Source organism: Pan troglodytes, chromosome 19 (genome assembly GCF_028858775.2).
Source record: "Pan troglodytes isolate AG18354 chromosome 19, NHGRI_mPanTro3-v2.0_pri, whole genome shotgun sequence".
Lineage (NCBI taxonomy): Eukaryota > Metazoa > Chordata > Mammalia > Primates > Hominidae > Pan > Pan troglodytes.
In genome coordinates this window covers 17,903,818-17,918,497 of record NC_072417.2, presented here as the reverse complement: position 1 = coordinate 17,918,497, position 14,680 = coordinate 17,903,818, and the positions used below count along the sequence as shown (strand labels likewise).

The 14,680-nt window shown below is 53.7% G+C and overlaps 2 protein-coding genes across 15 annotated transcripts; both read left to right on the top strand.

Moving 5' to 3' along the window:
• Positions 1 to 190: 190 nt before the first annotated feature.
• TMEM256 (transmembrane protein 256) lies at positions 191 to 1,366 on the top strand. The gene is made up of 4 exons (XM_003315351.6): positions 191 to 341; positions 652 to 683; positions 951 to 1,031; positions 1,132 to 1,366. Exons 1-4 carry the CDS (start codon positions 257 to 259, stop codon positions 1,273 to 1,275), a joined length of 342 nt encoding a protein of 113 aa, XP_003315399.1. The 5' UTR covers positions 191 to 256; the 3' UTR covers positions 1,276 to 1,366.
• Positions 1,367 to 8,462: 7,096 nt separating this feature from the next.
• On the top strand, positions 8,463 to 14,637 carry PLSCR3 (phospholipid scramblase 3). 14 transcript variants are annotated; one of them, XM_063798263.1, is made up of 8 exons: positions 8,463 to 9,447; positions 10,084 to 10,251; positions 10,519 to 10,754; positions 10,846 to 10,888; positions 10,991 to 11,211; positions 11,425 to 11,586; positions 13,577 to 13,738; positions 13,931 to 14,637. In XM_063798263.1, the coding sequence occupies exons 1-8, from the start codon at positions 9,054 to 9,056 to the stop codon at positions 13,985 to 13,987; spliced, it is 1,443 nt and encodes a 480-aa protein (XP_063654333.1). In that variant the 5' UTR covers positions 8,463 to 9,053; the 3' UTR covers positions 13,988 to 14,637. The 14 variants fall into 14 exon arrangements, with proteins under 14 accessions (XP_063654333.1, XP_009430014.3, XP_063654335.1 ...); XM_009431739.4 differs by lacking the exon at positions 8,463 to 9,447 and adding an exon at positions 9,529 to 9,878; XM_001174792.7 differs by lacking the exon at positions 8,463 to 9,447 and adding an exon at positions 9,762 to 9,878 and having other exon boundaries at positions 10,088 to 10,251.
• Positions 14,638 to 14,680: the final 43 nt, after the last annotated feature.

The following is a 14,680-nucleotide window of genomic DNA, read 5'->3' as shown; positions in this document are numbered from 1 at the left end:
AATCCCCCTAGTCCCGCCCTCAACCCCGCCCCCCCACTGCTTAGCTCCTCTGCTCCTAATTGGTGCTGGTTTCTCCGCCCGCCAGACGTCTTTGCCACTCTGCAGCGGTTTTACAAAGGCGGGTGAAGAGCGCAATGCTGAAATGAACACGGCCCGGATTGGGCGCCTGTGAACCTTATTTGCATGGGCGGCCGGGATTGGCTGGCCTCTTGGGTGGCCTGGGCGGTGTTGGTCCGGTGCGTCCTGTTCTACAGCTATGGCCGGGCCAGCTGCAGTTTTCCGCCGCTTGGGCGCCTTGTCCGGAGCTGCGGCCTTAGGCTTCGCCTCCTACGGGGCGCACGGTCAGAGGGCTGGGGACGAAGATGGGACTGTGCTTGGGGCGTCCTCTGGGGTCTGCTGCAAGGGCGTAACCTATGGGAGGTGCCCGGCCTCTCGTTTATCAGACAGTCCGCGGAGCCCTAAACCTTTTAAAGTCCCCCAGCTGGGTCCAATTGGTTCCCAGTACTGCCCGAGCGTGTTCCCACCAATCGGAAGCTTCCTGGGGGGGGCGGGGGGGTGCCCTTTCTCGCCAGTGTCCACCTGGGTCCCCCCGGATTGGGGGCGGTCAGGGCTGGCACTAGGACCGCTAACCTTTGCTTCTTTTCTCCACAGGCGCCCAATTCCCAGATGCCTACGGGAAGGAGGTGAAGTAACTGCGCTGGGGCTCCCTGACTCGTGGGTCTACGAAGGCACAAAGTCTGGGGTCCCTGGGGGAAGTGGGCGGGGAGAGGGTGGGGCGAGCCGCGGATCTCTGGAGCAGCAAAGGCCAAAGGCTCTCTAAGTCAAAGGCCTGGGATCAAGCTGGGACTTCAAGGGTGGGGTGGGGGAAGGAACTTTGGTCCCTTGTGTCATCAGGGGATCTCAGTACCTGTATTGCCTACGACATCCCTTCGTTTCTGTTTTTCTTACAGCTGTTTGACAAGGCCAACAAACACCACTTCTTACACAGCCTGGCCCTGTTAGGGGTGCCCCATTGCAGAAAGCCACTCTGGGTAATCTTTCCCTGCGCCTAACCCTGACCAAGCCCCACACACTCCCTCTCAGCCTGCCCTGTTCTTAACAATCCTGTTTTCTGTGCTGTGTCTCCTTCAGGCTGGGTTATTGCTAGCTTCCGGAACGACCTTATTCTGCACCAGCTTTTACTACCAGGCTCTGAGTGGAGACCCCAGCATCCAGACTTTGGCCCCTGCGGGAGGGACCCTGCTACTCTTGGGCTGGCTTGCCTTGGCTCTTTGAGCTCCCTTTTGCTTAATTACTGGGTTTTCTGGGCAGTTTTTTTTTAAAAGAGTTGGAGTAAGAAGAGGATTAAAAAGGAAAGGCAAATAAACTTTGGAGTCTTTGTTCATCTAACCTCTTGGAGGAGGAAGGGTGGGGATTCAACCTCTGAACTCCCTCCATTTCCTAAGACTTAATCAGTGAGCCTTAGGTCTGGGGATTCTGGTCACTTTAAGTTAACTTATTATAATGTTCTTACCCTGGTGGGCATCAAAGTCATAAAGAATGCTTGAAATAACAGATTCCTACTGAAGCACTCTTTCAGGCCTGAGAATCTGTATTTTAATAAGCTCATCTTGTGGTTCTGATGCATAGTAGGTTTTTAATTTTATTATTATTATTATTATTATTATTATTATTATTATTATTTTGAGATGGAGTCTTGCTCTGTCGCCCAGGCTGGAATGCAGTGGCGCGACCTCGGCTCACTGCAACCTCTGCCTCCCAGGTTCAAGCGATTCTCCTGCCTCGGCCTCCTGAATAGCTGGGATTACAGGCGCCTGCCACCATGTCCAACTAATTTTTTGTATTTTTAGTAGACACGGGGTTGTGCCATGTTGGCAAGGCTGGTTTTGAACTCCCAACCTCAGGTGATCCGCCTGCCTTGGCCTCCCAAAGTGCTGTGATTACAGGTATGAGCCACCACGCCCGGCCTGTTTTTATTTTTATTTTTATTTTTTTGAGACAGAGTTTCACTCTTGCCCAGGCTGGAGTGCAGTGGTGCGATTTTGGTTCACTGCAACCTCCACCTCCTGAGTTCAAGTGATTCTCCTGCCTCAGCCTCCCAAGTAGCTGAGATTATAGGTGCATGCCACCATGCCTGGCTAATTTTTGTATTTTTAGTAGAGATGGGGTTTCACCATATTGGTGAAGCTGGTCTTGAACTCCTGACCTCAAGCAATTCACCCGCCTCAGCCTCCCAAAGTACTGGGATTTTAAAAAATTACTATAGGGTCATGGTTTTCAGCCCTGTTGTTATCAGCACCCACTTACTCTAGAAGTGAGGATTAAGGCAAGGCAGGATAGGCGTGTCATTAGTTACAAAATACTTTGGGGTTCAAAGCAGGGACAGATCATGTATTGGGGATCAGAAAATGTGTCACAATGCTTGAGATGATCCTTAAAGGAGCTCTATTGTATGGAAGAAACAATGAACAAAGAACAAGATGAAGAGGGGAGGGGTTTGGAGAAGCAGGAGTCTTCAGTGTGGGCTGAGTTTGAGTTAGGTAGGAAAGGAGTGAGAAGAGGTGGCAGGGCAGGCTGGAGTGGCAGTCACAGCATGTAGAAAACTGGAAGATATTTAGTGGGGACAGTATTTATTTATTTATTGTGACGCAGTCTTGCCCTGTTACCCAGGCAGGAGTGCAGTGGCACGATCTCAGCTCACTGCAACCTCTGCCTCCCGGGTTCAAGTGATTCTCCTGCCTCAGCCTCCTAAGTAGCTGGGATTACAGGCGCCCGCGACCGCGCCCGGCTAATTTTTGTATTTTTAGTAGAGACGGGGTTTTGCCATGTTGGCCAGGCTGGTCTCAAACTCCTGACCTCAAGTGATCCACCTGCCTCAGCCTCCCAAAGTGCTGGCATTACAGGTGTGAGCCACTGCTCCTGGCAGGGACAGTATTTATTAAACCAGTGTTGATCATGCGTCAGACACGTTACAAGGAAGATCAACCCTGAGGGAGACAGATATCCCCTCCCTCAAGGAGTTTCCCATCTAGTAGTGGAAATGGACCTGAAATAACTAAACATTTATAAAATTTGCAAAACATGTATCATTACAAATTGTGCTGCATGCTGAAAAGAAAGGAACAGAGAGGACCCTGTGCGATGGCTCAAGCCTGTGATCCCAACATTTTGGAAGGCGGAGGTGGGAACATTGCTCGAGCCCAGGAGTTCGAGACCAGCCTGGATAACACAGGGAGACCCCTGTCTTTACAAAAATAAAAAAATAGCCAGGCGCGGTGGCTCACGCCTGTAATCCCAGCACTTTGGGAGGCCGAGGTGGGCGGATCACAAGGTCAGGAGATCGACACTATCCTGGCTAACACGGTGAAACCCCGTCTCTCCTGAAAATACAAAAAAAAATTAGCTGAGCGTGGTGCCGGGCGCCTGTAGTCCCAGCTACTCGGGAGGCTGAGGCAGGAGAATGGCATGAGGCTGAGGCAGGAGAATGGCATGAACCCAGGAGGCGGAGCTTGCAGTGAGCCGAGATAGTGCCACTGCACTCCAGCCTGGGCGACAGAGCGAGACTCCGTCTCAAAAAATAAATAAATGAATGAATGAATAAATAAAAATAAATAGCCATGGCCAGGTGCGGTGGCTCATGCCTGTAATCCCAGCACTTTGGGAGGCCGAGGCGGGTGGATCACGAGGTCAGGAGATCGAGACCATCCTGGCTAACACAGTGAAACCCCCGTCTCTACTAAAAATACAAAAAAATTAGCCGGGCGTGGTGGCGGGTGCCTGTAGTCCCAGCTACTCCGGAGGCTCAGGCAGGAGAATGGCGTGAACCCGGGAGGCGGAGCTTGCAGTGAGCCGCGATGGCGCCACTGCACTCCAGCCTGGGCGACAGAGCCAGACTCCGTCTCAAAAAAAAAAAAAAAAAAAAAAAAAAAGCCAGGTGTAGTGGCTTGTGCCTGTAGCCTGCAGGCCCAGCTACTCGGGAGGCTGAGTTTGGAGAAACACATGTCTGGTTCCTGACTCATCTTTTTTTTTTTTTTTTTTTTTTTTTTTGAGTGAAGAGTTTCGCTGGTTGCCCAGGCTGGAGTGCAATGGCGCGATCTTGGCTCACTACAATGTCCGCCTCCTGGGTTCGAGCAATTCTCCTGTCTCAGCCTCCCAAGTAGCTGGAATTACAGGCATGTGCCACCATGCCCGGTAAATTTTGTATTTTTAGTAGAGACAGGGTTTCTTCATGCTGGTCAGGCTAATCTCAAACTCGCGACCTCAGGTGATCCGCCTGCCTCGGCCTCCCAAAGTGCTGGGATTACAGGCATGAGCCACTGTGCCTGGCCTCTGACTCATCTTTAAAATGAAGAAATATTGTGATCTACGAGTGTACCTCAAATTATGCCACCTCCCTGGATATACATGCTTCATTGGCTCCCCTTTGCCCTCAGAAGACAGTACAACATCTCCGCACAAGGCCCTCCACCATTTGGCCCTGTCATCCTTCTCACAATCCTCAGGCCAGCCCCTAGGAATCCCTTCAGGTCTCTAACACACTCTCTTGCTTCAGGGAAGCCTGGAAAGCTGCTGTTACAGGAGTCGGGAGCTCAGTAGAGACTAGTGTTGGTGATAGAAATTCTGCAATTAAAAGTATGCAGATTGTAACTAGAGATACGGAATGAGATGAAATTACCTAAAATCTTCTCATTAGAGAAAAAATCTGCACACTTTTAAAAATGCATACCGGCAGGGCATGGTGGCTCACACCTGTAATCCCAGCACTTTGGGAGGCTGAGGCATGCAAATCAAGAGGTCAGGAGTTTGAGACCAGCCTGGGCAACATGGTGAAACCCTGTCTCTACTAAAAATTTAAAAAATTAGCTGGGCGTAGTGGTGGGTGCCTGTAATCCCAGCTACTTGGGAGGCTGAGGCAGGAGAATCGCTTGAACCCAGGAGGCGGAGGTTGCAGTGAGCCAAGATCATGTTATTGCACCACTCCAGCCCAGGTGACAGAGTGAGACTCTGTCTCAAAAAAAAAAAAAAAAAAAAAAAGCATACCTTCAGGCCGGTCGCAGCAGCTCACGCCTGTAGTCCCAGCACCCGTAATCCTGGGAGGCTGAGGCAGGTGGATAACATGAGTCCAGGAGTTCGAGATGAGCCTGACCAACATGGTGAAATGCCATCTCTACTAAAAATACACAAATTAGCTGGTGTGGTGGTGCGTGGTGCTTGTAATTCCAACTACTTGGGTGTCTGAGGCACGAGGATCGCTTGAACCCAGGAGGCGGAAGTTGCAGTGAGCCAAGGTCGTGTCACTGCCCTCCAGCCTGGGCAACAGAGCAAGACCCTGTCTCAAAAAAGAAAAAAATGCATATCTTCAGAAAAATTAAGTATGCCCTCAATATATTATACAGATTGTACTATAAAAAGCATACACAAAAATAAAAATTAAAAATGATAGCTGGGTGCGGTGGTGTGTGCCTGTAATCTCACCTACTCAGGAGGCTGAGGCAGAAGGATCACTTGAGGTTAGGAGTTTGAGACTAGTGTGCTAAGATCAAGCCTGTGAATAGCCACTATACTCCAGCCTGGGCAACACAGCAAGACCCCATCTCAAAAAAAAAAAAAAAGAGTGACTTAAACTTTTCAATGACTTACTTACTATTGCACTGCAAATAGATTCCAAGTACAATACCACTGTCTCCAAGGCCTGCACTGGCCATCTGGGCTTTGTGATTCTTTGTCACTACATGGCATCCACATTGCCAACCCACCACATTTTCTTCTGCCTCAAGATTTTGAGCTGCTCTTTCAGCCTGTTTTGCAGTTATTCTTTGTGCCTAGAATACACTTCTACACTTTGTGCAAGCTTAGTTTAGCTTCAATAGGATCACCTTGGTGAGGCCTTCCACATCTGAAGGGGCACACCCTCCACCCTCCAGCTGTTCCACTGCCTCTCTGTGCTTTTTCGTTTTGTTTGAGACAGGGTCTCGCTTTGTCACCCAGCTGTAATGCAGTGGTGCCATAAGGACTCACTGCAGTCTCCATCTCCCAGGGTCAAGCAATTCTCTCACCTCGGCCTCCCGAGTAGCTGGGACTACAGGTGTAAGCTACCACGACTGGCTAATTATTACTTTTTTGTAGAGATGGGGTCTTGCCGGGTGCGGTGGCTCATGCCTGTAATCCCAACACTTTGGGAGGCCGAGGCGGGCAGATCACAAGTTCAGGAGTTCGAGACCAGCCTGTCCGGCATGGTGAAACCCAATCTCTACTAAAAATACAAAAATTATCAGGGTATGGTGGTGCGCGCCTGTAGTCCCAGCTACTCGGGAGGCTGAGGCAGGAGAATTGCTTGAACCCAGGAGGTTCAAGAAAGAGATGAGATGGGGTCTCACCATGTCGGTTGCCTAGGCTAGTCTCGAACTGCTAGGCTCAAGCAATCCTCCTGCTTCAGCGCCCTACCCAGTTACTTGGGAGGCTACAGTGGGAGAATAGCTACAGCTCAGGCATTCAAGAGCAGCCTGGGCAACATAGTGAGATGCTGTCTCTAAAAAAATAAAAATATCCCAGCACTTTGGGAGGCCGAGGCAGGTGGATGACCTGAGGTCAGGAGTTCAAGAACAGCCTGGCCAAAGTGGTGAAAGCTGTCCCTACTAAAAATACAAAAATTATCTAGGTGTGGTGGCAGGCACCTGTAATCCCAGCTACTCAGGAGGCTGAGGCAGGAGAATCACTTAAACCTGGGAGGCCATTGCACTCCAGCCTGGGCAACAAGAGCAAAACTCCATCTCAATAATAATAATAATAATAATAAAATAATAATAATGTGGTAGTATATGCCTGTAGTCCCAGCTTGAGGATCCCCAGGCATGAGGATAGCTTGAGCCTAAGAATTTTGTTTTGTTTTTGTTTGAGATGTAGTCTCGCTCTGTTGCCCAGGCTGGAATGCAGTGGTGCAATCTCAGCTTGCTGCAGCCTCTGCCTCCCGGGTTCAAGCGATTCTCATGCCTCAGCCTCCTGAGTAGCTGGGATTACAGGCATGTGCCAACCACGCCTGGGCAATTTTTTTGTATTTTTAGTGGAGACAGGATTTCACTGTGTTGGCCGGGCTGGTCTCAAACTCCTGATCTTCAGTGCTCTGCCTGCCTGGGCAGAGTGGGATTAGAGATGTGAAGTGCTGGAATTAGAGATGTGAGCCACTGTGCCCGGCCGAACCTGGGAGTTTGAGGCTGCAGTGATCTCTGATGGTGCCACTGCACTCCCTCCTGGGTGACGGAGCAAGACCTCAGTCTCATAAATAAATAAGTAAATAAATATGCTGGGTGTGATGGCCCACACCTGTAATCTCAGCACTTTCGGAGGCTGAGGCAGGTGTACTGTTGGAGCCCAGGAGTTGAAGACCAGCCTGGGCAACATGGCAAAACCCCATCTCTACAAAAAATACAAAAATTAGCTGGACATGGTGGCCCATGCCTGTAGTCCCAGGTACTCGGGAGGCTGAGGTGGGAGGATGCCTTGATCCTGGGAAACAGAAGTTGTAATGAGTGGAGATCATGCCACTGTATTCCAGCCTGGGCAACAGAGCAAGACCCTGTCTCAATAAACAAACAAACAAACAAACCCTTAGAGGGGACCTCCAGAGTGGCCCAAAGGGGCTGGGTGCAGTAGCTCATGCCTGTAATCCCAACACTTTGGGAGGCCAAGGTGTAAGGATCACTTGAGGTCAAGAGTTCCAGACCGGCCTGGCCAACATGCAGAAACCCTGTCTCTACTAAAAATACAAAAATTAGCCGGGTGTGGTGGCTGTAGTCCTGGCTGCTTGGGAGGCTGAGGCAGAAGAATTACTTGAGCCTGGGAGGTGGAGGTTGCAGTGAGCCAAGAAAGCGCCACTGCACTCCAGCCTGGGCGGCAGAGTGAGACTCTCAAAAAAACAGAAAAACCAGAGTGACCCAAAGGTCCAGTGGCAGAGCCAAGGCGGGGTCTGTAGGCTCCTTCCTCCCAGTCCAGTGCTCTCACTGCATTTCCATCCTTCACCTCAGGTGGCATCTAGGGCACAGGGGGAACCTCCACATGGAGAACCACTGCAGTACGTCTCACGTCTCTTCTCTGTCCAGACCCTCCAACACTTCCCATCTCAGGGTATAATTCAGTGGACTAAAAGGCCATGTGTGACCTGGCTTCTTGTGACCCCTCTGACCTTCCCCTCATTAACTCCATTCCAGTCTCACTGGTCTTCTGCCTCAGGACCTATGCCCTTGCTGTTCCCTCTGCCTGAAACACTTACCCAGTAATCTGCACAGCTCAGTCCCTCATCTCCTTTAGGTTCTGGGTCAACTATCACCTTCTTTCTTTCTTTCTTTTCTTTTCTTTTCTTTTTTTTTTTTTTGAGACGGAGTCTTGCTCTGTCACCAGGCTGGAGTGCAGTGGCAAGATCTCAGCTCACTACAACCTCTGCCTCCCAGGTTCAAGCGATTCCCCTGCCTCAGCCTCCCGAGTAGCTGGGACTACAAGCGCCCGCCACCACACCTGGCTAATTTTTTTTGTATTTTAGTAGAGACGGGGTTTCACCATATTGGCCAGGATGGTCTCCATCTCCTGACCTCGTGAATCGCCTGCCTCGGCCTCCCAAAGTGCTGGGATTACAGGCGTGAGCCACCGCGCCCGGCCTAACTATCGCCTTATTGGTGATGCCTTCGCCTTATTGGTGATGTCTAAATAAATATTTATTTATTTATTTATTTATTTTGAGATGGAGTCTCGCTCTGTTGCCCAGGCTGGAGTGCAATGGCGTAATCTCGGCTCACTGCAACCTCTGCCTCCCGGGTTCAAGAGTTTCTTCTACCTCAGCCTCCTGCATAGCTGGGACTACAGGCGCCCGCCACCACACCCGGCTAATTTTTGTATTTTTAGTAGAGATGGGTTTTTGCCATGTTGGCCAGGCTGGTCTCAAACTCCTGACCTCAGGTGATCCGCCCACCTCGGCCTCCCAAAGTGCTGGAATTACAGGCGTGAGCCACCGCGCCCCGCCACGATCTTTCTAAAACACACATTTGACCTTCTTTGTTCTAAAAATGTCTCGGTGGACTCCTCGCTGCTCGTGGGGCCAAATCGCAGCTTCCACACAACCCGCCGTGTATGTGGACTGCACTCCGTTTCTAAACTCATCTCTTGCGCCGCTCAGCCAGTGGCCCCCAAGGCAGGACTGGTCCTGGCTCAGGATCCAGTCGAAGAGACTCATCTCGGGGGTCTTTTCTGACCGCGCTTCCTCCTCTGGCCCTCTAGGCGGCCTGAGCACGCTCACTGACACCGTTTGGCGGCCTGTCACCCGCGTGGCTGGGGCACCTGCAGAAACTGCTGTCGCTGCGAGGTGCCCGTGTGGGTCACCGCTGTGCCAGGGAGAGAAGACGGCGAGGTCGCCCCTGGGAGGCAGAAGGCGAGCCAGGAGCCAGTCCTGGAAGCCAATGAGTGAGTGTGAAGGGTGTTCCGCTGCGTCAGCGAGGCCCGACTGCCCTTGGGAGGAGGAGCCCAGGGGCCAGCGCGGCGCGGGCCGCCCTCGCCTCCCACCCAGGGCGCTGAGCACGCACGCCGCCGGCCTGGCGGCGTTCGCGGGGCCCGGGACCAGCCGCCGCCTTCTCCAGGCGCTCCTACTCTCTGGGCATCTGCAGTCCGAGCGGAAGGGGCGGGAACGTCGGCGACGCCGAGGAGCAAAGCCCACGATCGGCTTCCCGGGGCAGCGGACGGCCGCCTTCCTCCCGGCGCAAACGCACCGCCCAGGAGGGGGCGGGCTCGGCGGGTCGGGGGGCGGGGCCGGGGTCCGAGCTCGGGCCCGCCTCCGCCTCCGCCAGCTCCTGTGAGCTGCCGAGTGCTAGGCACCCGGGCTCTTCTGGGGGCTCCAGGTGAGCGGGGGCACAGAGGGGTCAGGGAGACCGCCCTTGGGGTGGGGCTGTCGGTCTGACCGCGGGTCCATCTGTCCTGCCGTCGGCCCACAGCCTCCTCCGCAGGATGGGAGAACAAAGGGAGGGGGCGGTTCTGGGGCCCCCGAGGGAATCCAGGGTCCCAGGTAACCGGTCCCGCCCACTGACACTTGGGTTTCTCCCCGAGTCAGAGGCGCCGCCCAAGAGACCCTGGGCCGGCGCCGGGCGCAGCTGCCTCTCCGTCTTTGTGTCTGTCTCTGTGTCTGTCTGGCTATCTCCGAGTTTGCCTCCGCTTCCAGAACTAAGCCACCCAGACACCATCATCCCGAAAACCCCAGCCCTTCTCCCATGGCAGGTAAGTGCGCGCAAGTCTGGGGGTCTCCGTTATCCCCCCCACGGACTTGGGAGCCGGGTTTGAACACATCCTCCCGGAATGTGCTCGGACTGGCTGGGTGGGGCCCCTCCCTTCCTTCCGGGGAACCTCCACCCTGCTCCCCTGCCCCATCTTTCTCTGCCTCTTGCCACCACGTTTCCCCCGAAGCCTCGCGGCCCATGGGCTGAGGAATAAGGGGATGAGGCCTTGAGTCCCTTTCTAATCTATCCTGCTCCCACCGCTTTACAGGCTACTTGCCCCCCAAAGGCTACGCCCCTTCGCCCCCACCTCCCTACCCTGTCACCCCTGGGTACCCGGAGCCGGCGCTACATCCTGGGCCCGGGCAGGCGCCAGTGCCCGCCCAGGTACCTGCCCCAGCTCCCGGCTTCGCCCTCTTCCCCTCGCCTGGCCCCGTGGCCTCGGGGTCTGCTGCCCCCTTCTTGCCACTGCCAGGGGTGCCTTCTGGCCTCGAATTCCTGGTGCAGGTGAGTGGGAAGGAGGGAGGGAGGATGACTGGGAGGGGACTTGGGCGTCCAGATGGGCCAGCTGATGTGCGCACCGCCCCTCTCTTTCCAGATTGATCAGATTTTGATTCACCAGAAGGCTGAGCGAGTGGAAAGTAAGTAGAAGGAGTGGGAGGTTGGACCTCATGATGGTGGCCCGGATGGTGGGCTCCTGGGCGCGCGAGGCTCTACGAGTCTCCCCGTATCACCTCGGGCAGCGTTCCTAGGCTGGGAGACCTGTAATCGGTATGAACTGCGCTCTGGGGCCGGGCAGCCCCTGGGTCAGGCGGCCGAGGAGAGCAACTGCTGCGCCCGTCTGTGCTGTGGCGCCCGCCGGCCGCTGCGTGTCCGCCTGGCCGACCCCGGGGACCGTGAGGTGCTGCGTTTGCTCCGCCCGCTGCACTGTGGCTGCAGCTGCTGCCCCTGTGGCCTCCAGGAGGTGGGCGGAGGGAGGGGGCCGGGAGGGCGGAGGGAGGGGGCCGGGAGGGCGGGCCTTGGTGGGGCGGGACAATGATGAGGTCCACCTGAGATGAGGCCTGGATCAGGTGGGAGTGGGCAGGTGGGGATGGGAGGTTTAGTGAGGGCCAAATAGACAGATGATAGAGCTGGGACCCCTGCCTCCGCAGTGACCCTGTCTGCTTCCCACTCCCAGATGGAAGTACAGGCTCCACCAGGCACCACCATTGGCCACGTGCTACAGACCTGGCATCCCTTCCTCCCCAAGTTCTCCATCCAGGATGCCGATCGCCAGACAGTCTTGCGAGTGGTGGGGCCCTGCTGGACCTGTGGCTGTGGCACAGACACCAACTTTGAGGTATCAGGAATACTAGAGGCTCTTGGGACCTTTGTAAACCAAGATGATGCTTCCACGAGGCAGGATAGTTAACACTAAGGGCCCTGAGCTCATCAATCCAAATCCACTGTGACTCCGACCGCATTTGTAGCATTCCTCCATTTGGAAATAGGATGGCCCTGTGCTCTTATAAAAGCATAACAATGAGGATTTCATCTTAAGGAGCAATGCTGATTATTACAAGTGGCCCTGAGATGGGCAGAAAAAAAATCTAAGGCCAGCCTGGATTTGGGGTGAAGGATGATTAAGTCTGTGTGGGCCGGGCCCATGTGGCTGCTGTGTATGAGTTTGTGAGCCCAGGCCCTGGAGCAAGCACGATTTTAACATGTTAACATCCTGTGGCCTGCCCTGCTAAAATAGAATCCAAATGCCCCTGCCATTCTGAAATCCAGTATATCCTTCTCACTGTGCATTCCTGTCACCAGTCTGGGAGCTAGAGATCCCAAGTGGCAAGAATTTCAGAGTGAGGTGAGGCCTGGGAAGCACCTTGGTTTCTAGAAGACAAAGGCACTCCACAGACCCTTGAGTTCTTTTTTTGTTTGTTTTTTGTTTGTTTGTTCTGAGACAGAGTCTTGCTCTTGTTGCCCAGGTGGGAGTGCTATGGCATGATCTCAGCTCACTGCAGTCTTTGCCTCCCGGGTTCAAGCAATTCTCCTGCCTAAACCTCCCGAGTAGCTGGGATTACAGGCATGCGCCGCCATGCCTGGCTAATTTTATATTTTTAGTAGAGACGAGGTTTCTCCATGTTGGTCAGGCTGGTCTCCAACTCCTGACCTCAGGTGATCCGCCCACCTCAGCCTCCCAAAGTGCTGGGATTACAGGCGTGAGCCACCGCACCTGACCAACCCTTGAGTTCTTTAAGGGATAATTGCTTGTGCAGATAAGGGAGAAACAACAGATATAATCCAGTAGACTTTCCAACGCTTCTAATGAGGTACCCTACCTAAGGTTACTTTGCAAAAATGAGTCACCTTGGTAGCCAGAGGGAGATTCCGTGATGGGAACCAATTGGGAATAAGATATAATAACTGCGTGATCTCCAGATGGGAATGTATAGGCTGTGGGGTTCTCATAGGGCCAGTGTCCCTTTTACATAATTATAAATGGTCCATACTTGGGGCTGTACCCTTAGGACCATGGCAGGAAGTGCCCCAGAGCTGTAGGACAGTGCAGGAAGGGGATGGGAATGACACAAAAGGAAATCACTGCAGTTCTAATCACTGGAGAATGAGCACAGGAAAAGGACCAGGAAGTCACGGGGAGTAACTACCCACATCAGCAGAGCCTGTTGCTGTGTGGCTCAGAGAAGCCAGTGGAAATTGTGGTCCTCAAAGGCTACTTACTGCTGCCTCTCTCCACAGTAGATAGGCATGTAGCCCTCTCTAGATGAGGCTCTCACGCAGTGCTGGGCAATGCCCTCCCCTACTTTGCAGATTAGAGAAAAGGTACTCTTTGGGGTAGACATAGCCTTCTAGGAGCCTTCTTGATTGGTGAAGTACAGCCAGAATTCCAGTAGCTTTCCTTGCCCTTTTGGCCAGGTTACTTTGTGTAGGGCACAAGCTGTGCCAATTGTGGGTGGCAGGGGCATTGGGAACCAGAGCAAACCTAGCAAACAGCCATACCCTAAGGGGGTTGGATTGTCACGCTTCCATTTCTCCCACCACTGATGTTCAGTTATGTCATGCGTCGCCTTTCGATAGCAGCAGATCTGAGTCTGAATCCTAATTTTGGGTATAGACTCAGCGTGATCTAGAGTGCCTCAGTTTCCCCAGCTGTCAAACTCTGTGATGGGAACCAGTTAGGAAAGCGATCACTCGGTGACTGTTAGAGGGGAAGATTCACTGAGTGGAGACCCTGCAAATTCATACGTGCGACTGTGGGAATGAGACTGGAGCAGGTGAGACTGGCTGCCTCCTCCTCAGCTGGGTCCTTCCTCCCTCCCTGATGACAGGTGAAGACTCGGGATGAATCCCGCAGTGTGGGCCGCATCAGCAAGCAGTGGGGGGGCCTGGTCCGAGAAGCCCTCACGGATGCAGATGACTTTGGCCTACAGTTCCCGCTGGACCTGGATGTGAGGGTGAAGGCTGTGCTGCTGGGAGCCACGTTCCTCATTGTGAGTTGGCTGCCCCTGCCCCCACCTCCTGCCTGTCCTTTGCTGTCATTTGAAGCTTTATGCATTTCCTGGCCTCTTGCTAGGGGAAAGTCAGGGATAGGTGTTGTGGGGGTTGAGGTTCTAGAGCTGGCCTGTGACAGCCAAGCTGGGCTGGCCCAGCCGGATCTCCCATTGACAGTGGCCTCCTCTTAGGACTACATGTTCTTTGAGAAGCGAGGAGGCGCTGGGCCCTCTGCCATCACCAGTTAGAGGCCACCATGGTGTGAGGAGACCATCACCTCGACCAGAACTCCAGATGGTCACCTGCCCTGGCCCCTCCTCTGGGCAGCCCCTTTCCTCCATGTACACTGCAGGGGACAGAAGGGGGGCCCCATCCCTACCCTACTCCCTGGCCGCCTGCCCCTGTGGTTCCCAAGGAGGGGTATGTACGAGAGCCGCTCTCCTGCTACCTCCCACCACTGTCCCAGCAGTCCCTCGGCACACAGGCATATCAGCTTTCACACTTTCCCCATGCACTCTCTCCCACCCCCTTCCAGGGCCTCTGCTCCAAAGGAGGCCTCTGGAACCCAGGACTCTGGGGTTTTACAAGAGGGCTGGGGTGTGGAAGGGCAAGCTGCACCAAAGACGGTGGATATAGCCACCGCCCCCCCGCCGCTGCCTAGCATCTGCTTGGCCAATTAGTTCAGCCTCAGACCATGGCACTTTGAGGGGGTCTCTACCTCCCCATCAACAGCTGCAGGGGGACCCCAGTGCCAACTTCCTCTCCCACTAGGGCCCTGCCTTCAGCTGGTGCTTGCTGCGATTCCTGTGCCTTATGTAACTGCCCTTCCTTCCCTTGCCCTAGGAAAAAGGCTGCATCTTTATATGTTACATTCATATAAACTTTGTAACTTTTTGGACATTGAAAGATGTATGTAATAGGGGAGGGTAGAAGCAGTTGGT

Coding starts and splice junctions, on each gene's coding strand:
- TMEM256 (XM_003315351.6), top strand. CDS start 257: ATGGCCGGGCCAGCTGCAGTTTTCCGCCGCTTGGGCGCCTTGTCCGGA. Junction 684..950: donor CAGATGCCTACGGGAAGGAG/GTGAAGTAACTG, acceptor TTTTTCTTACAG/CTGTTTGACAAGGCCAACAA. Junction 1,032..1,131: donor ATTGCAGAAAGCCACTCTGG/GTAATCTTTCCC, acceptor TGTCTCCTTCAG/GCTGGGTTATTGCTAGCTTC.
- PLSCR3 (XM_063798263.1), top strand. CDS start 9,054: ATGTCTCGGTGGACTCCTCGCTGCTCGTGGGGCCAAATCGCAGCTTCC. Junction 10,755..10,845: donor GCCTCGAATTCCTGGTGCAG/GTGAGTGGGAAG, acceptor CTCTCTTTCCAG/ATTGATCAGATTTTGATTCA. Junction 13,739..13,930: donor TGGGAGCCACGTTCCTCATT/GTGAGTTGGCTG, acceptor GCCTCCTCTTAG/GACTACATGTTCTTTGAGAA.